Here is a 26,457-nt window from a genome sequence, read left to right as displayed (position 1 = left end):
CCAGCTGAACAGAGTAGGCTCCCTTTTGTATGAACACACGTGTGCGCATCTGTCCCTATGTGCTCTATGGGAAAACAGACAAGGTTGGTGCTTTCCCTGGGGAGGGGCCATTTTTCCTGTAGATCCCTCTGAAATACCTAGTGATGGCTGTGGGGGTGGCAGCCAAAGTCTAGTGAGCAGCTAGCTATTACTGTCTGGCAGCTGTCAACACACAAATTATCTCTCATTAAAGCTTTATACAATCCCATGAAGTAGTATAATCTGTTTTTTGTTTTGTTTTGTTTTGTTTTACTGAAAACCAGAGCACAGAGGCGTTAAATAGTTTACCAAAGATGATCTAAAAAGCGGAGACCTGGCTTAGAGCTCAGGGGGCCTGGTCTCCAAACCGATGATCTCAGTAATACAATGCACATGTTATTTTTCTATAAAAAAACAAGTTCCTGAGAAATTTGTGATTCTCAGTATTGCCTCATCCACAGGGTCCCGTGACTCTGTTAGGCGTGGGCTGGACTTCAGAGGTGAGCCGCTGGTCTGACGTGGGCAGACCGAGGCTCAGAGAAAGGCCGGAACTTGTCCCGGAGGGTACCCCTCCCTCCCCCGTCCCCAACCCCGCGAGCCCCAGGAGCGCTGCACGTGGTAGGCGAGCGCAGAGGCGCTTCCTGGCGTCCCGGGAGAGAGCCCGGCTGATGAAAGGCCGCTCCCAAAACGGCTTCACGGCGTGGAGAGGATTCTCTCCTGGCCCCGAGGCGAGCCCGGCAGGCGGCTCCTACCGGTAGGGTGACCGCGCGGGGCCAGCCCCGGGGCGGGACCCAGGAGGGCGGCGCGTGGCGCGGCGCGGCCGGAGGGCGGGGCGCGTGCGGCGGTGCGGGAGGCGGTGGCGTTGGAGGTGGTGGGGCGGCCGGGCAGTGGGGCAGCGGTGGCACCCCCGACCTCCCGCGTCCCCGGGCGATGGCGACGAGGGCGGCGGCGCGGGTGGGTGAGTGTGCGCGGGCGCGCTCCTGTGTCTGCGTCGCGATCCCAGATTTGAGCCGTGCGGGCCCGGTGCTGCGAGACCGCCTGGGTGTCCCTTCCTGGCCCGGGGTCATCGCTGCGGGGCGCGTCCAGCTTCTTCCGGACGCATTTGGGCCCTTTCGCGTCTAGTATGTGGGAGCTGCTCTCGGGCGGCTCCTGGGAGCCGGTGGCCTGCTGGGCTGATTTTTGGGGTGAGGGGGGACCCTGACACAGCAGACCCGAAGCGGGACTGGAGGACAGTGATTGTGGCAAGGCATAGCTGCCCAAGACCAAGGCCAGGTGAAGTGGGTCATCTTGATCTGAATGAGGCAGATTATGTTCTGGTCCGATCGCGATTGGCTCCTTGACCTTGGATAGTTCACTTTCATTTCTAGGTCTTAATTTCCTCATCTGTAAAATGGAGAGCTTGGACCCGTTGTTTCTCAAGGCTTTTTCACCCCAAAACTTATGTGACAGGCCGGCCCTTAGGGCTTCTTGTTGGGACTTTCCAGTTTAACAAAAACCAAACCTGACTAGTGAACACTGGGATGTATATTTTCTCCCAACCCCCCACTTCCCCAGCTGCCCCCCGACCTCTCTTCCCCAAATCTCAGTGAGTCATCTGGTTACTGGGGAGGCTGGGCACTCAGTGTTTGCAGAAATAGAGACCTTTATTTGGAAGGACTTAAGGACATCTGCCTTTTCAGGGACCTGCCACCTAGGTAAAAACGATGGATAACTGGAAGTTCCAGTTAAATGTAGAGTCAAAGGCAACTAAGGAAACTTGGAGAAGTTGGGGGGTGGACGACCAGTTAGTTGCAGGAGCCGCAGGGCTATGCTCAATCCCTGGCTCTACCTGCACCTTGATCATTTGCCTCTTTCTCCCATGTTCCCCATAGGACTGGTGCATTCCTGGATGGGGTCCTGAGCCCAGGACACACTGATAGGTAATGGGGCAGTGTCCGCCCTTGGTCAGTCTTGCCAACATCCCTCCTGCCTTCTGCAGCCTCCCGGTGGACAAGGGGCTGCAAGGTGAGTGAAGAGGCTGCCCTGATTAGGTCCATCCTGGCCTCTGGTCTGTACCTGTCCCCTCCTTGGCAGTCCTCCTCTCACTTCTGGCCTTTGCCAGGCCTTCCCACTGCCCCAAGGCGCTGCCCATCCCCACTCCCCCCACTGCCTTGTTTGGTCATTGTTTGTTTCTTACTTTTCCTTCTTTGAGTTTATCTTTTCCATCCGGTGATGATCCCCAGCAGGGAGGTCTGAAAAGGGACTTAAGATTTTACTTCTGGTTTTATAGTGGAGAAAGCACAGTGCTTGGCATTGTAAGTGTCTTAGTGAATAGCTCTGGAGTAAAGATAACAACAGCTATATTCTTTCAGTGATTCTTATTTGCTCAGCCCTGCTTTGAGTAATTTACCTGGATGAACTCTTGAAGCCTCACAACAATTGAGTTACCATGATTATCTCTACGTGTAAAGAAGAGGCAGAGAGAAGTTAAGTGACTTGCTCCATCCAGGTCACACAGGTGGGAAGTGCAGGACTGTGCAGGTTACTTTTAGCCATTGCACTAAATAGCCAGCCTTCAGTGGAAAATGGATCTAGAGACTATATTTTCCTGATGGACCTAAGAGGTGATCAGATGAGGCAGGAAAGAGCTTCATTGTTTGCCAAGTGCAGGGCAGACATCCTTGGGTTATTTATTGTTGCTTTCATGCCTGTTGGAGGTACAAGATAAGAGGAAGGAAGTACGGGTGATATGACTGACTGGTAAACGCATAACAATGTTTGGGAGTATCTGCTGTGGGGCAGGCCTTGGGCAGGTGAGGCGGAGGTGGTCCCTGCCCTCCCAGGGCCCAGCATCTCAGGTGCGGACTAGAATGTGTTGCTTGATCACACCCGGGAAATGCAGTCTCTCTGGAGTGACTCTTTTTTTTTTTTTTTTTTTTTTAAGTGGCATAGGGAATAGGCTTAGAGACACCCAGACCTGGGTCCATAGGTTCAGGGGCATGGGCGTTATGGACGTGGGAGCCAGATGGCCTGGGCTGACCTGCTGGCTCCATAGTGTCTAGCCACCCTACCTTGGGCAGGTCTCTTCACATCTTTGACCCTCAATTTTCTCTCCTGTAAAATGAGCAAAACCTGTAAGGAAAGGGGCTTGATTGGTGAGCAGGGTACTGGATGTCATGCTTATACTTCCTTCTGTTATTCCCCACAGCAGTTATGCCAGTTATGCCTTCCTGAACCCATTTTGCAGATGAGGACAGCAAGGCTCAGGGAGTTAAGGACCTTGGCAGTGAACGTCACAGATCACGGGAGTGGCTGAGTGAGGATTCACATCCAGGCTCTTTGGCACCAAAGGCCTCACTCTTTTCCTGTCATTTTGCTGCCTTGTCACCTCAGACCCTGATACAGGGCAGGTGTGTGATGCCTGTTAGTGAAAGGCTCATTTCTGTATATTGTTGATTGGTGGGGGGGGTGCACGGGGGGGCTCCCACGTGGTCTTCCAGAGCTTAAAGTCAGGGCCGGCTCAAGTGCATGCAGTCTGCTCAGTCACACAGCACTCCCCACTTAGTTAGGTCCCCCCACTTGGTTTAAGGCTCTGCTGTCACCGTCTTGAACTTTCTCATCATTTTAGAACACGGGACTTCACATTTTCATTTTGCACTGGGCCCTGCAAATTGTGCAGCTGGTCCTTTTTAAAGAACCGAGAGAAATGGAAGGTGGTGAGGGAGTGGGAGTCAGGTTCTCCTTTTTAGAGGAACTGAGCAGTGGTGGTCAGCCCTTGGTCTGGCTTGGAATCAGGCAGAAGACACTTCCTGTCTTCACCAGTATTGAGAACTATGGCAGCAAAAGATGACTCTAGTGGGTTTTTGTTTGTTTGTTTGTTTGTTTTAGCAGGGCTGGTGTGCCATCCCAGGGATTTAGGCATGATCTTCCTCGGTGAGGGGTGACTCTCAGTCCCCTGGTAGAGGCATCACAAATAAGGTGTGCAGGTTCTACCCAGAGTATATGGCACCAGAGACCCCACTTGAGCATCAAGGAAATACCCATTCGGATATTTCTGCTTTTGTTGACCGAATGGCTAAGGGTCATGCCTGATGTACTTTCACTGACTTGGCTCCCGAGGCTTTGGAAACACATCCAAGTTCTTTCAGAGCTAAGTGTCAAGAGGACCCATTGCTCCCCTCACTCTTGTTTTTTACCCCCTCTTTATAGATAGCAGGAACTATTTAAGTGACAGTATTGTCATTTTGCTTTGACCTCCTGGAAGTTCAAAACCAAATTCTTGGATCAGGATGGCAACTGTCCACAACAACCAGAGACAGTATTTATGGCATGTGACCTTTGTTCCACATGTTGCTATCTGTCATTTATGTCAGTGGTCCTCAACCATTTTGGCACTATGGACCATGGAAGACTGGGGTGGAGGTGGGGGGGCAGGAGGCGAACCTCAGGTGATCTTCACTCCCCAACGTGGATAGGGTGTAGGGAGACAGGAGGCGGAGCTCTGGCGAGCTTTGCTTGCAGCCGGGTTCCCAACAGGCCATAGACCAGTACCAGTCAGCGGCCTGGGGGTTGGGGACCCCTGTTTTCTATGTATTATTCCATTGATTCTTTGCAGCAACTCTGTGGGGAAGGTCCCATTATTTAAATATAGGGAAGCTGAAGCTCTGTGAGGGTAAACCACTTGCCCAAGTTTACATCACCTGTAGGTTGCTGAACTGATATTTAAACTGGTTAGTCTGGCCTTGGAGTCCAGGTTCTTCAACACAAACCTCTACCACCTCTGCTAGGGACTCTGATTGCCAGAATATCTGGGTATTTTTACTCTTCATGGTTATCACTTAAAAAAAAAAATGTTTCCCACTTCCCTGATTTTCTTTATCATTTATATTTCACAATATCTTCAGGGGAACTATTTGAGATCCTTTGTATAAACAAGCCTTCCCCATGATGAATGTACTTGTCCGCCCTTAGTAAAAGAATGGAAATCCCACATACCTAGGAGTGGGGCCCCTTCAACTCCTGGGTTCCCTGGGGGTTCCTGGATGTGTCTGAGCTGGAGAAGGCCCAAGACCAGAAAGGAGGTTCTCAGTTAAGGCCTGGGAGGGTTTTAGTTCCTCCTCACTCCCTCTGAGAATGTTCCTTTGTGTGACCAGAAAGACTGAAGTCAGTGGAAAGACTCCAGTTGGCTCTCCCAGGCCTGAAGTTATTTCTTTGCTGTTTTCTGAAGGCAAGTGAAGCTGTGCTGGCTGTTCCAGAGTGAACCAGAACCCTGAGAAGGGGAAGTAGATACCCAGCTGGTTCTCTGCTATGGCCTGTGAACCACAGATGGACCCCGGCAGGGCGGCCGGCCCCTTGCCCACCTCCTCGCCTGGCTGGAACGCCCTGCCTGTGGGGAGCCCTCCTGGCTGGGGGCAAGGTAAGGTGACCTTGAACTTCTTTCCCTGCTGCTTCTCCCAGGACCCTGAGCTGAACACACACAGTATGGAGGGAAGGCAGTGGAGGGGCACAGAAGTGCCTCTAGATGAGGGTGGGCATTTTGGGATTTGTTTCCAGGCCAGTGTCTGTCCTTTCTACCCATTCCCTCTGTTCCGTACATCAAGCCACCATCACCCTCCGCTTGGATTCCTGCTATAGCTTCCTGTCTGATCTCCTACCCATCTTGCCTCTTTCAGCCATTCTTCGACGTGGCATCCAAAGAAGATCTTATTTATTTATTTTTAAGATTTTTCTTTTAACATGCCACGAGATATCTTAATTGTATATTTTCCGAAGTACTTTTCTAGCCACATCCCCTAACCTTTCCAAGAAATTTCATCAGTCTTTCCAGTGCAATAAAAGATGCTGGAATATAGCTCTGACCACCTTCTCTGTTTGAAGGCAGTATAGTTCTAATGCCTTTGATGTTTATACATTCTTATCTAATAAGGGAAAAATGTTTACAGATATCAGAAACCCTGTTTTGGAACATCTGTATTACTTTTGGACTGAATCCGGCAGCTTGTGTATTCTAAAAAAGGCAGCAATTTGAACTCACGACCTGGTGACAAATAAGCTTCTGGCAGAGGGAAGGGGAGAGAAGGGATGTGAATGCTGTCCCGGCCAAAGTGCTGATTTCACAAAGGGATACATCAAAAGCAAACATGCAGTGGTAGTTTTAAAACTTTTACTGCAATGTAACAAGGAAGTAAACAGTAATTAGACACCTACCAAAACAAACCAAAAAAAAAAAAAAAAGAAGTAAAATAGGAAAATAATTCTGCCTATACTTGTAACACTTCTCAAGTTATGTTAGAGGGTCTTGTATTCAATGATCAAGAGATTTTAAAATAGTAGTAATTATTTTCACTTTAAGAAAAGCTTCCCCTGAGGAACTGCCTTAAATCACTTTGTTGTTCACTCAGCTCAGGCTGTGAGTTGTCACCTACCAACTGGAAGCTCCTCGAGGGGTGAGAACCACATTTCCTCTGTGTCACATAAAGTCTCTGAGGTGCCTGGCTGCGCTCTGTACCCTGTGGAGTACTCAGTACCTTTTGTTTGACGTTGCTGACAAGACCTAAAAAGTTTTATTCTTCAAAAAACCTACCATTAAAATGTAGCAAAACTGATACATTGTTCTTTCTCTTTTCTCATGGACCATAAGACATGTATATTAAAGTGGTCACTTATCTGAAGCATCCACTGTTGTTCACATAAGTATGGTTTATATGAACTACACATGCCTTTCACCAGTATTAAAGCTTAAACTGAACAACAAAAGAAAAAAAAGAAAAAAAAAAAAGAAAAGCTTCCCCTCTTTCCTCCCATCCCATGTATTTAACATGAAAGAATGAGTATTCTTGAGATTCATTTTATACTTATTTGAAGCAGCAACAGTAACCATCAATAATTAGGCATTTTTGTTTATAGTTCCAAAATTTTTTTCAATTTCATGAAGCCATCCAGTGTGCCAGTGTTGCCATGAAATAGAGACTGTAGATTCTTGGTAGCAGAGATTCTTTCTGAAATCAATGTTAAGGCAAAGAAATATTAATTAGGGCCAAAAAAATATTAAGCAGGACATTATACCAAATTTCTGGATCTAAAACAATAAAAAGAGTGAAACCTAGAAGTTACCTATCTTTTAATACAAGGAATAAAGACGTGCAAAAGCTGGTTTCTGGTTGTACATTTTATACGCTGTGTGGGTCTGCAGCACCTGCTAATTGAAGCAGACATGCACTGTATTTATCTCTGCGCTGTACCCTAGATCCCTCCCTTCCCACCCCCAACAGTCTCCTACCTTATACCAAGTATTGTGGATATGAGCCCAAGTCATCCCAAGACAAACCAGTGAACAAGTTAGTATAATGCACTGGTGTTGCTACCAGACAGGCACTGGCCCGGAGTGGGTCTGTCTCAGGCTGGCCTGCAGTGCGTGGGTTCTTGACTTCTTGTTGGAAGGATGTCACATCAAGAGTCCAGGTGATTTTGAGAATACATTTATTAAAGCTGGGGGCAGTGAAACTCAGGGTGGAAGGAACAACAGGATAGAGAGAGGCTAGGCGGTGCTCTGCTTTGACCGTCTAGAAATGTTATAGGAAGGGAGTGAGCTAAGGTGGGGCTGCTGTTAGCTCACCTGGAAGTCAGAGAAAAGGGGACCCTGGAGACAGGATCAAGGTGTAAGCCCAGGTTGAGCCGCTGCTGCCCGCTGCTCCCCCGACTGCAAGCCTCCTTGAGGCCCTTAGAGTTTAGGAGGAAGTAAAAAGTTCGTGCCCGGGAAGGGGCATGGGTGTGCTCTAGAGTGAGCTTATCTGCACTGATTCTTTGTCCTGAGGGCTTTTTATCTTCTTCTTCTTCTTCTTCTTCTTTTTTTTTTTTGTGAGTGAAAATCTTAGGGGAGGGTTTCAGCAGAATGTGCATCAGTTTTCCACATCCTGTTTTAATATGCTGATGTGTTAAAATGAGTACATAAGGGAGTTTTGGGAATATTCTTTGGTCTACTATAGTGTTTTACTTTTATCTTGGGTCTGTCTGGCTTTTAATGGGGTTTTTGTTATTTGTTCCCCTGACTTCATTTGTCCTTGGGTTTAGCTGGCACAAATGACATTAATTGGGTCTCTGTTCTCTATCTCCCAGACCACGGAGATTTAAGCTATGTATTCTCTGGTTAGGGAGGAGAGGTATAAACCATTTGCTCTCAAGTGTCCTTGCTTAGGGGAGATAACTTCTTACGATTCATCAGCTGGCTGTAAGTTGCTCAAACTTGTTTGACCCTGTTTAATTTTCTTGTCTCAGCTTCCCCATTCCACTTGCCCAGGAATTTTCCCAGCGTCTTACTATCTTGTCTCAACGTGAAGTGTGAGATTAAAACAAAAGTCCCTTTCAATCTTCATCAAAGTTTTGCTGTAGAGGAAAATTGGCAGCCAGGTTCTCATTCTTCTCTTAAGCAAAATGTGCTTGTATCACACGTCCTTCAGGACATCCTAATGCCTTTTACTGGGTCTTGTCCAGATTAAACCTGGGCTAGCTAAAGTAAAAGGTAGAAGGGGCATGATCCAACTATATACTTCTACGAGACACACACTTTATTTTTTTACCCTCACCCAAGGACATTTTTTTTTTCATTGTTTTTAGAGAGAGAGGAAGGGAGAGAAAGCATTGATGCCAGAGAGAAACACCGATTGGTTGTCTCCCCATACGCACCCGGAATCGGGACTGGGACCAGGGATCAAACTCACAACCTTTTAGTTACAGGACGACGCTCAACCAGCTGAGCTACACCAGCCAGGCCAGCGCAAGACACACGCTTTAGATTCAAAGACACAAATGTGCCTTTCTGTAGCTTCTTTTTTCCTGAGGTGTTGAATGTAGTTCATACAACCACCTCCAGCTTCTGCAGTTCTCCCACTGCCACCTCCATCCCTCCTTGACCACCAGCTTCTTGAACTGGTTCGCTTAACATCAGAGTCCAATGCCCTTGGTGTTGGCTAATTTGCTGCAGTAACTTTCTTGACCTACCTGCAGCAGTGCTGGAAGCAGGGAAGATTCTGTTGAATAATTGGTCTCATCTGTTGAAATAGAGGCTGATTTCATAAAAATTCAAGGGGGGTGTCCTCCAGAACTTGTTCTTGCACTCGTTGCTTTCATGGTTGCTGTGGCTGCAGCCACAGAAGACTGAGGAGTCCCAGTACTAGAAGCTGGAGGAGGGTCAACCACAGGCCAACTTTCTCTGCCTCTGGAGAGTCCATTAAAAGATACCCAACTACTCTGTCAGGGTTGTTGAAACTGGCTCTCAGGGCTGCAATGACTTGCTCTGGTTCGTAGCCCAGTGACAAGATCTCAGTTACCATATTCTCATAAGACTGACCTGTCACAAGCGCACTGGTTGCATCTTCAAAAAGGTTTGACTAACAAGAATCTCCTGATGTCCTGTCAGTTGATGTCGGGCTAGTAGCCACTGGTGTTTCTGCTGGCTTTTCTGCAGGGTTCTCCTGTTCTGTTGCACTAGCAGGTACAGGCTCAGAAGATGCTGTTGATGCTGGAGTGATAGACGCAGGTGTGGGAGTGGGAGCCAATGCAGGGGCGGGGGTTGGGACCTGAACCACGGCTGTGGTTGGCCCATAATAGATGCTTAATAGAAATGGGGCTGGTTCCTTACATGACTTGCGACTTGACTACTTAAAAACAAGGGTTTTTTTTTATTACTGTTATAAGAAAGCAATTTACGTGTACACATACACACACAAACAATAGGATGAAACGGATTGAAATACTTTTCCTTCAGAACTTTGAACGCATTACTCCACTGATTTTTGGCAAGCCAGTTCTTACTTCTTTGTAGGAAATTGCTTCCCCCTACACACGCACACACAGGTAGCTTTTCAGATCTTTTCCCCTAATCTAGGTGTAAAAACAAGTACATCTAAGTGGAGGACTTGCTGATCTCACTTTAAGGAACATATGAAAGGTTATTGCCAAGAATCCAGGAACTCATGGTTTGGAAGGCAAACAAAGAAACCGTGGAGAGTCTTTGCATTGCTCAGGCAAACACTTTGCTCAGTGTGCAAAGAGCTGGCTGGGAGAGGGGTTCGCATTCTCCATGTGTGAAGCCCAAACCTATGTGGGCTTTCTATTCGGTGCTGTGAGGTGGAGAGCTAGTCTGACTCCACCCGGTATCAGTGCCTACATTGTGTGTATACCTTTTCTTGTCTTTTTAAAAAAATTTATTTATTCATTCATTTATTTTTAGAGAGGGGGACAAGGAGGGAGAGAGGGAGAGAAACATGGATGTGAGAGAGAAACAGTGATCAGTAGCCTCTCGTATGTGCCCCAACGGGGAACTGAACCCGCAGTCTGGACGTGTGCCCTGACCGGGAATTGAACCAACTATGTTCTGCTTTTGTGGGATGACACCAGCCTACTGAGCCATACATGAGTCAGGGTGCTTCTTCCCTTTCTTATTTTCATCTCCTTTGGTGACATTGTTCATGTTCCTTTGTTTGTCTTTCAGAGGCTCTGCTTCCTTTTCCATGATAATGGTATCAATCTAATTTTATCTTTTCAAATTTTATTTTTATGAATCCTTTCTGGTGTGGGAGGGTAAAAACACATGCAGTTGACCCTTGAACAACATGCCTTTGAACTGTGTGAACCCACTTAACATGCTGATTTTTCTCAATAAATACCTGTACTATTTTCAGTGCATGGTTGGGAGACTGCAGATGTGAAGGGCTGACTGTATACATTGATCTATGCCATTTTATATAAGAGACTTGAGCATCTGCGGATTTTGGTATCTCTGATGGGCCCTGGAACCAATGCCCCATGGATACCAAAGGACAACTTACGTTTTGGGGGATTCAAAAATTATACTTGGGTTTTCAAATGTGTGGGGAGGAGTAGGAGAGAAGTAGATGCTCCTAACCCCGTGTCATTCAAGGGCTGGTCAATGGTACAGCCGAATCAGCGTTGCTTTGTTGTAACTTTTCACTTCTGACATGCTTGCTTTTAAGTTATGACAAGAATATTGCTCTGGCTGGTGTGGCTCAGTGGATTGAGCACCGGCCTGCAAACCAAAAGGTCGCTGGTTCGATTCCTAGTCAGGACACATGCCTAGGTTGCGGGCCAGGTGCCTAGTAGGGGGCACACGAGAGGCAACCACACATTGATGTTTCTCTCCCTCTCTCCCTCCCTTCCCTTCTGTCTAAAAATAAATAAAATCTTTTTTTTAAAAAAAGGAAAGAAAAAAATAGAATAGTGACCATTTTTGGCCAAGCACTTTATTTCCATTAGTTTCATGATTTGAAAAGTCCTCTGCAGGGGATATGATCCTCCTCTAAGTGGATGGCCCAGGATTTAGTTGCTTCTCCAAGGTTACCTGGTAGCGAGAGGCAGAGTTACAGCTTGAACCTCAGACTAACTGGCTTGTGTTTTTGTCCAGTCCCTCTACTCAGATCTGAAGGAGGGTTTGGCATCGTTCTGCCAGCCCTCCTCCCTGGGCTGGAGGGAGTTCCAGCCCCGAGCTCTTGGGGCGATGCCATTGGGCTCTGGGCCCATCCAAAGTAGTAGTTCCTGCTCAGCCAGATGGCGCTTCTGTCTGCTTTCAGAGCTCCGCAATGGCCAGGTCCTCACAGTTCTCCGGATTGACAATACTTGCGCACCCATCTCCTTCGACCTGGGAGCTGCAGAAGAGCAGCTGCAGACCTGGGGCATCCAGGTGAGTGCTGGTTTTATGAAGTTCTTACCGTTTTTCCACCTGTCCACCCACCCGCGTGTCCTTCTTTCCTTTCATCCAGCTGTTCACACAATATTTCTTAAACACTATACGCTTGCTAGGGTACGAGAAAAAGAAGATGTATTAGAACTTTCCTCCCTTCCCCAATCTTTCACTTAACAGATGTGCGATTTGGGTGCCCACTTTGTGCCAGGCTCTTAGCTGGGCACTAACACTGTAGAGGTGAATAGGTGCCTGTGCTCACATGGCTCCCCAAGCCTAGTAGGGGAGATGGACATATGCCGGATGAATCGGACGGTGTGATGTAAAAGCCACAGCAGAGGACTGTGTAAGACATGGAAGACCTTCGCTGAGAAAATGATAAACCTGCTTGGGGTGCAGGCAGTCATTATGAAAGCTTCACAGAGGAGCAGATACTTCATCTGGGATCTTGAGGAAAAACAGGAATTTGGCTGGGTAGGCAGGAGGAAGTGCATTTCAGGAGAGGAAAAGTTATATGGATTCATTGGCTGATAATGATAAGGGCAATATTAGTACCATTACCTAGGGTTTTTGTGAAGATTAAGTGAAACAATGCCCGAGGAACCCTTGCACTGTCTCTGGCACTTAGTAAATGTTCAATAAATTGTAGCTATTGCTGTTGTCAGTAAGTACCCACAGTTGTGGTTTTCTTGCCCCTGCACTTCTCAGAGAGGATTAACTGTGGATGGGGGAGACGCACAGCTCATTTTCCCCTGCAGGTCTGAGAGTTTACTTCTTTAAGCTGAATCGCATTATCGTTTAAAACAGCATTTTATCACCATTACAAGGGAGTGCTCCGAATTGATAGTACTAAGCTCACATCAGCACAACAGCTTGTTTATCTTCCCACACTTCCTTTCATCCTTCGTTTAGAAGAACAGTTTTTTTATTTTTACTTTTTAAAAAGATTTTATTTTTATTTATTTATTTTTAGAAAGAGGGGAAGGGAAAAAAGAAAGATGGGGAGAGAAACATCAATGTGTGGTTGTTTCTCATGCACACCCTCCTCCCCCACTGGAGACCTGGCCTGCAACCCAGGCATGTACCCTGACTGGGAATCGAACTGGCGACCCTTTGGTTCACAGGCTTGTGCTCAATCCACTGAGCCACACCAGCCAGAAGAAGAACATTTTTTTTAAAGAGTTATCTTTAGATGGGGTTTTGTTAACCCATGAACCTTTACATACTGTTCTGCTGTTTATCTTTCATGGTTAAATTCTAATTTCTTAAGCAATCCATGGTCATCAGGCATTTTTGCACTACAGCATTTTTGTTTGGGCAGGAAGATGTGAGTTTTCAGTACTTTGGACTGTATTAGTATTTACCTGATATTGCAGTATTGGTAATAGCACTTGTGTATCAAGGGTTCATTATGGACCCAGCACTGGGCCAGTATGCATATATAGCATATACTTAGAGACACACATCTATCCAGATAAGACATAACTGACTGTGAAAGGCAGAACCAAGGCCCCCAAAAATGTCCAGGTAATATGTACATACATATTATACATATACTTACTGTATAATGCATATGTAAGAATTGTATATATTTTATCTTATTAATGGCACACCACCCCTAGAAAGTGGGTACTCTTAGTATCCTCGTTCTACAGAGCAGGAGTTGGAGGTTCAGAGAAGGGGAGTTACTTTCTCCAGGTCACACAGCACACAAGTGGCAGGGCCAAGCTTTGCACCCAGGGCAGGCTGACTCTGGGCCTGTGCCGTCACCATTAAGGCTCCCCTGGGTCTGCCGTGGGGGACTGAACCTTGGGCTGCAGGGATCCCCCTGTGGGATGTCCTCCTCTTGAGCTCCCACCTCCCCCGTGATGCCTGGCCTTCCCGGAGCTGGGAGCCGCACCCTGGAATTGCCATCATCCTCTGAGCTCCTCATCCCGCCTTCTGGTCCAGCCCAGAGAGGGCTGGATCCCCCTCCCACGTGATAGTCATGTGAATGGGAAATGACATGCTTGCTGGCGGGCAGGAGCGGGGGACGGGTTCTCTGGGGCTGATCTTTTTCTCTTGGGTGGCCAAGCAGGTCCCGGCTGACCAGTACAGGAGCTTGGCTGAGGGCGCCCTCTTGGAGCCCCAAGTGAGAAGATATATCATCTACAACTCCAGGCCCATGCGGCTGGCCTTTGCTGTGGTAAGGAGGGAGGCGGGCCCCTGTGGCACCGCTGAGTTCAGCGTCCTGTGCTGAAGCCTGTTGGTGGGGGAAAGGCGCCTGGGGGCTGGGGACCCAGCTGCCTGGGGGAGGCAGCCCACATGGGCCTACTTTTGGTATAAGAGGGAATTTATGGCAGAGGGTTGTAGCCAGGTCCCCACATAAGGGATGGGAGGCAGGGTTAACTAAGGGCAGAGCTTGAGACTGGGGACCTACAGACCCATCACTGAGGCTCTGGACTCAGTGTCTGGCTTTGGTCAAGACTTTTCTCCTCTCTGGGACTTGGTTTCCCCATTTGTTCAACAGATGAGTCCATGTTAGCGCTAACCGTGTGTATGTGTGTATGTAGATGTGTCTACAGATACATATAAACATATACACCTACAAATATACTTGTACATGCACACACATGCATACATATGCATGGCAGAGCCAGTCTTTGAACCCAGGCGATCTGGTTTACCCACCCTTAACCACCGTGACTTGCTGCTCCTCTATGGATAAATGGTTGGCTAGCACTCCTAACCCCTACGTCCTGCTTCTCTGGGAGGGAAAAGGATGGCAGCTGGCTTTTGTTAATTTTCTATTAAGTACTGGACTGTTAACATATGTTATCTTTTTAATCCCTATGTCAGTCCTGTGAAGTATGAATCATCCCCATTTTTCAGATGAGGAAGCTGAGGCTCAGAGAGTTGTTATAACTTGTCCAGGCCGTATAGCCGTTAAAGGATCAGTATGGGTTTCTGACTCAAATTTCTCTCGCTCCAAAGCCCACTGCCCTTTTCTGTTTTATTTAAAACCAGGGAAAGCCGGGATTTGGAATGACTCTTCTAACTCTGTTTCTCTACCTTCACTTATGGTCAAGAAACAAGGGCTTGTTCTCATAGTCCCTGTGAGCTGTGTGAATCCAAGGAGATGTCATAAGTGTCCAAGGGTGTCCCCTTGGCTGGAGCTGCTTTGCCCGAGGACTGGCATTCCTGACCTTGCTCTTGGCCCGGCTTCTCGCAGGTGTTCTACGTGGTGGTGTGGGCCAACATCTACTCCACCAGCCAGCTGTTTGCCCTGGGGAACCACTGGGTGGGCGTGCTGCTCGTGACCCTGGCCGCGATGAGCCTGACCCTGACTCTCATGCTCATCTTCGAGAGACACCAGAGGAAGGTGAGATGTCCCACAACTCCAGGCACACTCCCTGCGGAAGGGCTCTGTGGGCAGGAGGATCCCAAGTTAAGAGTTTTCTCTTTCACCTGCTTCAGTGAATTGCTCCAACCTTGGAAATTCACAGTGGCCTACGTGCCCAGTGACTGAAAGAAATTAGATCACACGTGTGATTAAATCCTCTCTGTCTTTCCTATCTAATCCCTGGGGGTTGTTTTTCTGGATGCAGGCTGGGTTTTGAAAGTGTCTGGGCGGTGGGAGGAAGGCCCTGAAAGGCAGGACGTGTAGGGCTCTCAGTGATTACTGAGCCCTCCCACACGCCTCTGCCCCTGGCTGCTTGGGAGAGCTCCGAGCCAGGAGGGGTCGCCGAGTGCAAGGTGCCTGGGGCTGAGGGTTGAGGAAGGTGGGTGGGTGCTGGCCTTGTGGGCTCTGTTGACAGTTCTGTCTCATTTAACTCCAGCACTGTGACCTCTGAGGCAGTGAGAGGGTGGTCAGTGAGTTAGGTAACTTGGCTTGATACCACTGTGAGTGGCAGAGCTGGGGTTTGGAGCCAGAGCCCTCTGATTCCCGATCTTATTCACAAAGGAGATTGATACCTCTCGGCTTATGTGTGGTTCACTAATTGTATTCTGCTACTTTAACATTGGTCTTTTGTTACTTATTGGGCCCTTCATATGGGGTTGATCATCTGTTGAATGCTTTACACACATTAACTCATTTAAACCCATCCAATAAATTTCTGGGTAGTCTTTCATGCTCATTTTACAGATGAGGAACGTGAGGTTCTGAAAGCCTCAAGGAGTAGTCCAAGGCCATGCTGGTAATAGATGGCAGAGCTGGAATTTGAGGCCAGGACACTTAGACTCCAAGCTATGTACTCAGTTAATACCCGGCTCTCTTGGTATTTCATGGGTGCTGTAGCAAATGGCCATAAGCGTAGTAACTTAGAACAAAACAAATTAATGCTCTCCGGAGCCTCTAGGGGAGACTCTGTATCCTTGCCTTTTCCTGGAGGCCACCTGCATTCCTTGGCTCATGTCCCCTTCCTCCATCTTCAAATCTACTCCTGGCAGATCGAGTCCTTCTCGCATCTTTGACTCTGAGTTTTCTGCCTCCCTCTTCTATTTTTAAGGCCCCTTGTAATTACACTGGACCGCCTGGATAATCTGGGACAATCTCCTTATGTTAAGGCCAGATAATTGACAACATTAATTCCATCTACAGCCTTTATTCCTCTTTGCCATGTAATGTAACCTATTCCCGGGTCCTAGGGAATAGGACTTAGGGTTTTGGCCGGGGGGTGCATTATTCTGCCTACCATACCTCTGCCATCTTTCCTGTGCTTACGAAGCTCCCCAGCACCTGGCGCAGAGCTGGACTTTGAAATCTTTAGCAAACACTTTGCTTTTGCGTGACCCAGGAGCAGAGGGTAGGGTATTGGGAAATGTTGCAGGGATTTGGGGTATGAGTTCCATTTAGTGCCTATGCACATGAGGACAAATAGGAACTTTATGGTTTAATAATTCTGGAAAGATCTTTGTTTGGCTTTGCAACAAAGCTGACAAAATAATGGTCTTTTGGGTTTTGTTGAAGCTTTCGTGGTTGGCCTGTAAAAAATAAATGAACTGGCTGTTCCTGCAGCAAGAAACTTCTCTTGGGGCAGGGGAAAAAGAAAACTATTTCCTGCTTTAGCAGGAGCAAGCAAAATATGTGGCACCTGGCAAGTGTGTCAAGGATGCCGATGTCATTAATGCAGTTCAGGGAACACCTACTGTGGCTGCCTCCTTTTCCTGCCTCCGTCCTTGTTCAGCTGGTATCTGTGAAGACCCTGCAAGTGCCAGATAATGTGCCAGGCACAGGGCACAGAGATGAACAAGACCTTGTGTCTTCACCCATGCATGTGCAGCACGGAGGCCCCGGGTCCCCAGTGGCACTCCTGCCATCGCTGTTTGCTCATTCAGGGAATCCCCCCAAGGTCCTTTCCTTCCTAGTAATGACTGCCATTAAATGAGCATCTGCTGTGTGCTCTGTCTTTGGAACCTGATATCTATGCCCAACAACAGCCTGACAAGGAGGCAGGATACCTCTGCCGTTTGCTAGCTCTGCAATCTGGGGTAAATTATTACTTTACCTCCCAAGGTCTTAGTTTCCTCACCTGTAAAATGGGATAATTAATAATTGTAGTGCCCCCTCCCCCAGGTTGTTTGAAGAATTAAATGACTTAATAAATGCCCAGTGCTTATAATCGTACCTGGTATAAGGTCAACACTCAATAAATGTTACTCTTATGATTATTGACTCTGTTGGCCAGTGAAGGAAAAAGCTCAGAGAGGTTAAGTAACTAGTCCTTGGTCACCTCAGGTCTTGCCTCAGCTCAGGGACTTCTTCCTCCTTGGATCCCGTGTCAGTCAGGACCATGCATATCCCCCTTCCTGGCCATTGTCACTCTTACTATTGGTGTCCTGCCTGCATCATGTAGCATCCTTCAGAGCCTTAGCACTTTGCATCCAGTGCTTTGTTTTCCCCTTGTTTGGGGCAGTAATAGCCTTTCTCAAAGTGGGAAGGTTTGTGAAGGCAGGCAAAGCCCTGTCTTGTGTCCCCTACAGAGTAAAGCACGTTGCTAAGGCATGTGGGAAATTCTAAAAATATTTGTGTGTGGCCAGTATGGTACAGTGGAAAGCACTGAGTTTCAGTTCAATATCATCATTGTAATGATATCATTACCTGACATGTATTGAGTGTTTATTATTTCAAGTGTTCTCAGTGGATGAACTCATTTCATCCTTATAAGCTTTTTTATAAGGGGGTGTTAGTATCTCTAATTTGGAGCTGAGGAGGTGGGAGGCAGAGAGATAGTGAGTACTTTACCCAAAATCATGCAGGTACTAAGAGACAGAGACAGAATTTGAACTCTTGGTGATACAGGCTTCTAAAAGGGTGAACAACCCTTGCAAATGTTTCAGGCAAAACAAAATACAGTCATCTCTTGATTTTCATAGTAGTGGCGTTCCTGGAAAATTCACTGTATTTTAAACCTGTTTAAAAGCAAACACACTTTAGGTTTACATTTAAAATGGAGTTACGGAGTTAGGTTGGCCAGTTGGAGAATTACAAGTAGATTCTTCACCTGCATTCTCACTCAGTGGACGTTTTTAGTCCAGGTTGGCTAGGAGACAGTTCTTCCATGTGTGGGATTGTCTCTCATGGATCATGGACGTCACTAAAAAGTATGTGCTTATCATCCCTGACCCTTGTCCCTAAGTGCCAGCTTTGCCAGATCCATCCCTATGACAATTGAAAGGGTCTTCTTACATTTCCAAAAGCTCCCTACAGGGGTTCTGATGTTTTGGAAACCATTGACCTTGAGTGAACTGCTCTCTAATTGCATCTGAAAGCCCTTGGAGGGGGGGTCTCTTTCCCATAGCACCACTTTGGGCCCTGACACCCTTCTTCTCCCTTCTCCCTGGCCTGCTTAGCATCTATTTTGTCAACTGAATCTGCAACAACATTCGTTTGGGTGGGAAAAGAAGGAGAAAGAGTCATAATGTGCACTACCCCCCCAGCCCCGCTGAGGGGCCCGGCACTATGCTGGGTACTTTGGAAAGTAGGTGCCTTATAGACAGAGTAGGTGCACATGCTCACCCACCCCCATCTCCCCCCTTCTGCCTTCCACCCCCTGCCCCTCAGATGCCTATCGCAGCTGACTGTGTTCCAGGCACTGGCCTGAGTGCTTTACACACACAAACTCAGTTAAGTCCCCACGTTCTTAGGAGGCAGACACTCTATTCTTAGGAGGCAGACACTCTATCCTTATTGTACAATTGAAGACGGCAAGACTGAGGGAAGGCACATAGCTTGTCCAGGGCCACGCTGGCGGGAAGTAGCAGAGTTGGGCTTCAACCCAATGCTGTCTGACACTATGGAATTTATTGTCTCAGCAATTCCACAGTCCCATTTCATAGGGGAGAAAATGGATGTGTCTTGAAGAAGAAGATTGTCCCATGGCGTCTAGCAGTGGGATGGCGTGTGGTTCCTTTCAGGGCCCAAGAGCTCCCTGGCAGTGTGGACATCTGGCCACAAGGCTGGCTTTTGTCTTACAGGCCAACACCAACACAGATCTAAGGCTGACGGCTGCCAATGAAGCCCTACTGCGACATCGGGTGCTCTTGGGGGTGACAGACACGGTGGAAGGCTGCCAGAGCGTGATTCAGGTACCATGTCCCAGGGTGGCTTCTCCTTGAGGGCCCACTTTTGAGCTGGGATACTGGGGATGGGTACCCCACATTCTCCCAGTCTGCACAGTGTCTCCCAGAATCTGCTAAAAAGATGGTGTAGACAGCCCTTTCCTTCCTCCTTGTTCCAGTGTTCCTTCCTGGAGACTCTTCTCTGGGTGGTAACCAGCATCCTAGCACCTCCGGGGCAGGGCTGGAGGGGAAGCTCAAAGACTGTCCAAGCCTCACACCCCATTCAGCATTGACTCAGCAAACAGATGGGCCTCCGCTGGGCCAGCCCTGGAAGGGCCCATGCAGGGCCCATGCGAGGCTCCAGGAGAGGCAGGTCAGATCCTGAAGGCATTGCCTGCCTGGCTTGGTTGACTTTTTTACCCCAAAGATAGTGAGGAGATCTTAGGTGACTAGTATGAGGTCACACAGTGGGTCTGGGACACAGCTGGGTTACATGAGCCCCAGGTCTCCTGGTCCTGGCTGAGCTCCCCAGATGGGATTACAAAATGTTCTCAGCATTGCATCTGCCTTCTCACTTGTCACAGTCCCTTGCCTAGTGGGAGCACAGGGGTGGGTGGGTGGGTGGCTGGGGCCTGGGAAGAATTTCCTTGTGCACATCTCCTGTTTTTCCTACAAATATTTACTGAGAGCCTAGTATGTGCCAGGCACTGGTCTAGGTACTGGAGCTGCAGCAGAGAATAGACACACGCCGATCCCTGTGTTTATGAAGCCCAGCCAGCACGTCTGAGATGGCGTAGAGTGTAAGTGGAGCTTGACTGACAGCAGGGAGTGAACTTGATGGCATCATAAGATGACTGGCAGTTCAAGTGTGACATAGAGACTGAGGGGTCCATGAATCTGGGGGTCTTCTCAGTCTCTGTCTTCTGATCCTCGTTATGGACTGGCACATAAGAATGACTTGGCAAGTGGATGACTCATGAATGGACACATCTTAAATTAATCAGGTTCTTTCAGTTTCAAAGTAGTATTTTTGGGACGAGGTGACACAGTAGCTTGGATTTGCTTTAAGACCAGCCGGATGGGTGGGGTAGGACATGGAGGTGTCTGGGGTGAGTAATGGAGTGGGTAGGGATGAAACAAGAGTAGTCATGACAGAATAACTGTTGACCCAAGATGATGGGTGGCTGGAAGTTAATGACATCATTTGTTCTCCTTTTGTGTTTGTTTGGAAACTTTCATAATGAAAAGTAAAAAAGAAATTAAAACATTTTTTCCTTGGGGATGAGATAATGGGAAGGATTAGTTGGAAAGAGGGAGGTGACCTTGGCTCTCAGGGGCCTGTCACTGGGAGGAGGGAGCTCGGGGATCCAGAGGAAGTGGTCAGCGGTTGAAGGTGTGAGACATGGTTCTCCTCTTTCTTGTAAAACTTGGGTGACATGTGGCAGGTGTGGACCTGACAAGATGACATAATGTGTGAGCATAGAGGATTTCAGCCTGGCTAAGTTTGACCTGGCTTTCTGGGAGCTGTTGAGGTTGTGGAGGAAGGGGAGGTAATGGTGAGGGAGGACTTCTCTCCCCTACTCCCTCCCCTCCCTGCAGAGCAACCAGGTTGATGACCTCTGACCTGGCTAGGACCAGTGAGGGGGGATGGCTCTGAAGAGGACACTCACTTGCATGATGGGTTCCAGACCGAAGGACACTTGGTCCCTGAAGATGAAGGTGGTAGCCTTGGATGGATCCATGATGTCCAGGATGGTTTGGGGTGTGTCAGAAGCCTAGTGACGTATGGGAGGTGGGGCTGTAGCCATTGAGAACAAGTTTGCCTTCAGAGCTATCTTTCTATCAGCTATACAAAGGAGACTTCCTCATGCACGGGGACCCCGGGAGAGAGCAGACTGTCATGTTTCTGCTAGAGACCAGGATAAATCCAGTGGTCCGAAGAAGGGTAGGTCTCCGGCAAGGAGGCAAGAGGTAGAAGACCATCTCAGGAACTGAGAGTTCAAGGTCGGTTTGGCTTTCAGCCTCAGGGCTCATAGCTTCTTTTCTCCCCAGCTCTGGTTTGTCTACTTTGACCTGGAGAACTGTGTGCAGTTTTTGTCTGAATATGTTCGAGAAATGAAGACTAGCCAAGAGGTATGATATGTTAAATGAAAAACAAACAAACGAAATAAACCAGGAGACCAAACTGTATAGGTTGCATTACCTCCATGTTGGGAAATGTCTAAGGAAAAGTTATTTAGAAGGAAACCCACCCATGTCAAATCAGTGGTTGTTTTGCCTAGGGAATTAGCTCTTTTTAACTCAATGCACTTTAACTGTTCTCCTTTTTAACTATTGGTATTTTCCACAGTTCCTATAGTAAACATATGTTTATTTATAATATAATAATAATTAATTGTAATAATAAAGATGCTAGTAGAGGAAATACCATGTAGTTAAATGACTTTCACTTGTTCAAAATGCCTCTCTATCATTTATGAAGGAGATCATGGAACTCTTGCTCTGACTTCATACATGAGGAAACCAAGGCTCTGAGAAGTCCTGTCCCCACCCTCTGGGGGCCACGGGGACAACTGTTCGGGCCCAGCCTTCCTGTCTCTGAGCCCTGGCCTCCTCTGAGATCAGCCTTTTCCTGAGCCCTTTAGATGGTCTTGAAATCAGGACTGTGGTTTAGTTCTGATTTTGGCCCATTAACTGCTCTTTGGCTTGGGGTAAGGCCTTTGAGCTTCATTTTGCTCATCTGCAACTACAGATAGATATCCATGCCCCAGGCTGCTTTGAGGAGCCAATGAGATCTTGGAGGAAAAAGTGCTTTAGAAGCTATTGAGGGCTCTGCTCTCTGGGAATTACCTGAATTTCCAGTGCGGGAATTTCCAGTGCGGCTCAGTTCCAGTCTCCCAAGGTCAGCGTCTGACTCCGTAGAATGCCCCTCTGCCCTCTGTGGGTCTGCAATTCAGACAGTGACTTGGCCTCCCATATGCCACCCAACTAGGGACACCAACCTTGATCCCTCTCTGTTTCTTTTGCAGTCCTTGCTGAGAAGCAGATTGAGCCAGCTCTGTGTTGTCATGGAGACTGGGGTGAGCCCCGCCCCGCAGGCTGAGGGGCCTGAGAACCTGCTGGAGGACACTCCTCTCCTGCCCAGCAGTCCTCATCCCGCAGACGCAGACAGGCCACTCATGCAGACTGAGCTTCACCAGCTTGTTCCTGAGGCGGAGCCAGAGGTAAAGGCACCCGGGCGTCAGAGCCACCATCTCTCATGGACAATTTGCATAGAGTCCTAGTGGGGACCTCAAGGTGTAAATTTTGGGGGACATGGCTTTACTGAGTCGGTAGAGACCATACAGATCTAGCCTACTAGTTTTCAGTATGTCTCACCTCAGCACTTTAAAAATTAGTTTTTAGGAGTTGTTTGCTACTCACTTGGTTCCCCACCCCCCACTTTAAAAAAATACCTTGGATATTCTTTTTAGTAATTCCACTGGATGTGTAGTTGTGTGTTGATGGATCATAGATGGCCTACCTAATCATGAACTTGTTGATGAATATTTGGGTCATTTTTAAATCTTTTTATCAATCCATCTATCTACTTGAATTGCAGGTAGAGATTTGAATCTTTTTTGCATCTTTATTGACTTCCAGTTCCTCCAGCCCCAGAGTTCTGTTAGTCCTGCAAAGCTATCTGTTGGTTGTGACCAAGTGCTGGTAGACCAGAAATCCAATGTGTTTGCAGCTTGTACTACCCTCCTCTCACTGTGAGGAGAGACCCACTGTCCGGGAGACATGTAGGGAGGGCGACCTCAGGCATGGTGTGGTGCAGGACAGCACTTGCATCTTCTTTTATGCCAACAGATTTGGGCACTAAATGTCCAAACCAGCCTAGGCTTTCCTTTTTGCACTGGTGGGGATTGGAGGACCTGCAAATAGAATTATTATAAGAGAAAATGACAAATATGTTAATCTCTTTACTTGAATCCCATTGACTTCTTTTTTTTTTTTTTTTTTTGTTTTTTGGAGTATAAAAGATTGATAAAGTCATGTACTTTATTGTGGCATACATGTCTGAGTTTATGTGAAATAGCCTATTAAATATGATGGGTCTTTTCAATTATTTTTTCAAATTCATTCAAATCAATAGTAATATAATTTCCTGCCATGAATATCAAATCTCACAGTGTGTGCACCTGTTTTTAAAGTAGCTGCCTTTATAACTTAGCAAGGAAAAAAATATAATCAATGCCCAAGTCTCAGCATGGGCCAGGTTATCGTATTTCAGTAGGAAACCAGGGCCTGTGAGAAATAGAGAAATAGTTATAATGATCTCTCACATTTTAACCACTTTTTAAAATCACACATAAAATTCTTTAGTGTACCATCTGAGGATTGGATTATTTTTTATTCTCTGATGGATGAAATATCTCCTAAGAAGTCAAATGACTTGCCCAAGTTCACAGAGCATGGGAGAATGTGGCAAAGCCAAAGGCAGAAGCCAACCCTACTAATTCTAAGTAGGCCAGGTTATTTTTGTTTTTGTTTTTGTTTTGTTTTTTGTTTTTTTTGTCACAGCTCTTTGCTTCTTAGGTTATTGATTTTAGAGTAAATGGGCGAGAAGACCCACCTGAGTTAGTAAGGTTCGTTGAAGTTTTCAGTATTTTCTAGCACAAAAGATAACTATTTCCTAGCACATAGGAAACACAGGTGCTGCAGAGCTAGGTGGGAGTTCCTGCCTTTTAAAAATAATGATCATGATAATGATATTAATGTGATTTACTGAGCACTTGGTACTAGGCTTTCTATCCATTAGTTCCTTTAATCCTCACCCCAGCCCGACCAGATACATGCTATGATTTCCTCTCTTTTGCTGATGAAGAAATGGGCTCAGCAAGATGAAGTGACTTGCTCAGGTTCCGTCACACGGTGGCTGAGCTGAAATTTCCACTTAGCCTTTTGATTTGAAAGCCTGTTCTTAATCACTGACTCTACCAACATGAACAGCTTGCTGCCAACCACACCCTACTTTATTACATTCAGGCTGGACACAAGTACATGTTACAAAAGACCTTCAATGCCACATGTAAGGAAGCATTTTCCCTAGAATTCCAACTGCCAGACCCATAAACAGAACTTGAGAGCCCAATGTGTTAGTAAGAACATGTGTAAGTCCAATTTTTAAAAATCTTTTTAAAATTCTTTTTGACTGTTTAATTTTTCTCATTGCAGTAAAATACATAATGCAGAATTTACCACCTTAACCATTTTTAAGTGTGTGATTCAGTGGCATTAAGTACAGTCACCTTGCTGTGCAACATCAGCGTCATCTGTCTCCAGAACTTTTCCACCTTCCCAAACTGAAATGCCGTACCTATTAAACACCAACTCCCTCACCCTCCTCCCCCATCCCCTGGAAACCACTGTTTTCTCCTCTCTCTATGAATTTACTTCTCTAGGTGCCTCATATAAGTGGAATCATACCGTATTTGTCTTTTTGAGATAAATCCAGTTTTTGTAAGCGAACTCTTAATATGGTAGGGTCACTTGCCTAAAGCAATCCAGCAGGTACCTGGTATGAATTGAAGAGTCATGCCGTCGTAGGGGTATTCTGTTTCCGCCCACCCCCACTCGTGATTTTCTTCAGGTGCGTTTCCTTGACCTCATGGATTTTACAGGCTCACAGGCATTGGAAACTGGAAACTCTGTGTGTGTGTGAGTGTGTGAGTGTGTATGTGTGTGATTGGCTGGGATAAATCAGTCCTAAATTCTCTAGCACTTGGAGGATCCATAGTTTTTTTGTGTATATTCTTATCACCTATCAGCAGTTAGGTTACCCTCCCTGGAGATGAGGAAACTGAGGCTGCAGGAGCCCCTCAGCATCAGTTGCAGAGCTGGGGTTCCAGTCCAGACCAGGCATCTAACAAGGGCCCCAGATGGAGGCCTGGCCAGGTTCTTCCTAGTGAGCATCACTGCTGGCCCGGGGGGTGAGGAGATCTTGGTTTCCCCACATGCATTGGCTGCTCTGTGTGTGCCTCATTCTGCTTCCCTGCCTCTTCCAGGAAATGGCCCAGCAGCTGCTGGCAGTGTTTGGTGGCTACTACATCCGGCTCCTGGTCACCTGCCAGCTTCCCCAGGCCATGGGGACCCGGCACACAGACTCTCCAAAGGTCCCGTGCCCCTGCCAACTCATAGAAGCCTACATCCTGGGCACTGGGTGCTGTCCGTTCCTGGCCAGGTGACGTAGGGACAGAGGTACTCCTCTTCCTTCAAGATTGAAGGTGAGAAGTCAGGGAGGCCTCAGGAGCCCAAGGTGGCCCATGGCGAGCCCGAGGTGAGGAGAGAAGAATCTGGGGCACTCTGAAGGATGTCAGTCATGCCAGCAGTGGGGTGTCATGCTCACCACAGGACCCTGCACAAAAATGTCTGTTGACATCTCATGATCACCCCAGTCCTCTTCTGAAGCCGTGGTTGCTGAATTGATCCCAGCTAAAAGCTGCTCTCCATGCTGCTTGGAGCTGTGGGCCTGGATGGAAGGGCCGCTCCGCCGTCCCTTCCATTGGACAGCCCAGCAAATGTGAAGATGACCAGACTGGCCAGACATGTCTACAATCTGGCTTCAGGTGATGTGCCCAACTCCAGCCCCTCGTGTCAGACGGGGAAACGGAGGCCCTGGCAGGTTGCTGCTCTGTGCAGCATCGCCTTGGGCCTCTGAAATGACAAGCCTTCCTCTTCCTACTCTGAGAAAATGAAGTACATTTTCAGAACGTTCTCCTTTTTACAGTTTTCTTTTTCTATACTTAAGGAAAAACAATGGTACCTGTGCTTGTCTGCCCGTACACAGACTTCCAGGGGACAGAGCAAAGAAACCAGCGACGCATGACTGTTAATGGAACTATTTGGAGAAGATGCATTTTGTCTGACTCGAGGACTTCCTTTCAAAGACATGCACGGTTGTGGTTGTGGTTTTATACTGCAGATGCGGAGTGAAAGCCCTGTTTTCTGACACTGTCACTGCCCTGGAGTGAAGCATCATCTTCGTGGAGTTCCACAAAGAACTCAGAGGTTTCCAGGTTCTCTGCTGCTGAATAAGTTTGAAGACCTATGATTCCATTCCAGGCCTGAACCCAAAAGCTCTAGCCTGGCATTGAGAGGCTCCCCAGTCCCCAGAGTCTGGACTTCATCTGCAGTTTGGCTTCATCTCCCGCAAAATAAAAAGTTTAAGTTGAACCTTT

General features: G+C 47.4%; 1 protein-coding gene and 1 pseudogene across 6 annotated transcripts; one reads left to right on the top strand and one right to left on the bottom strand.

The window, feature by feature from the left end:
* Window positions 1-626: 626 nt before the first annotated feature.
* On the top strand, window positions 627-26,457 carry TMEM268 (transmembrane protein 268). Of its 6 annotated transcripts, none has more exons than XM_054584489.1 (11): window positions 627-772; window positions 1,890-2,022; window positions 3,209-3,407; window positions 5,225-5,413; window positions 11,583-11,692; window positions 13,770-13,877; window positions 14,904-15,053; window positions 19,151-19,261; window positions 21,287-21,367; window positions 22,264-22,458; window positions 25,285-26,457. In XM_054584489.1, exons 4-11 carry the CDS (start codon window positions 5,305-5,307, stop codon window positions 25,462-25,464), a joined length of 1,044 nt encoding a protein of 347 aa, XP_054440464.1. In that variant the 5' UTR covers window positions 627-772; window positions 1,890-2,022; window positions 3,209-3,407; window positions 5,225-5,304; the 3' UTR covers window positions 25,465-26,457. The 6 variants fall into 6 exon arrangements, with proteins under 6 accessions (XP_054440464.1, XP_054440461.1, XP_054440459.1 ...); XM_054584486.1 differs by having other exon boundaries at window positions 3,206-3,407; XM_054584484.1 differs by lacking the exon at window positions 3,209-3,407 and having other exon boundaries at window positions 628-772.
* LOC129079443 (UV excision repair protein RAD23 homolog B-like) lies at window positions 8,359-10,465 on the bottom strand (annotated as a pseudogene).

Source organism: Pteronotus mesoamericanus, unplaced genomic scaffold (genome assembly GCF_021234165.1).
Source record: "Pteronotus mesoamericanus isolate MK-2021 breed Mesoamerican mustached bat unplaced genomic scaffold, CSHL_Meso_final contig_78, whole genome shotgun sequence".
Taxonomy (NCBI): Eukaryota; Metazoa; Chordata; class Mammalia; order Chiroptera; family Mormoopidae; genus Pteronotus; species Pteronotus mesoamericanus.
The sequence above is the reverse complement of the archived record's forward strand: the minus strand, read 5'-3'. Positions and strand labels throughout refer to the sequence as shown.

What these genes read in the sequence shown, in the direction of transcription:
- TMEM268 (XM_054584489.1), top strand. Translation starts at nt 5,305, where the DNA reads ATGGCCTGTGAACCACAGATGGACCCCGGCAGGGCGGCCGGCCCCTTG. An exon ending in CCCTCCTGGCTGGGGGCAAG is followed by an intron (nt 5,414 to 11,582) that starts GTAAGGTGACCT and finishes GTCTGCTTTCAG; the next exon opens with AGCTCCGCAATGGCCAGGTC. An exon ending in TGCAGACCTGGGGCATCCAG is followed by an intron (nt 11,693 to 13,769) that starts GTGAGTGCTGGT and finishes GTGGCCAAGCAG; the next exon opens with GTCCCGGCTGACCAGTACAG.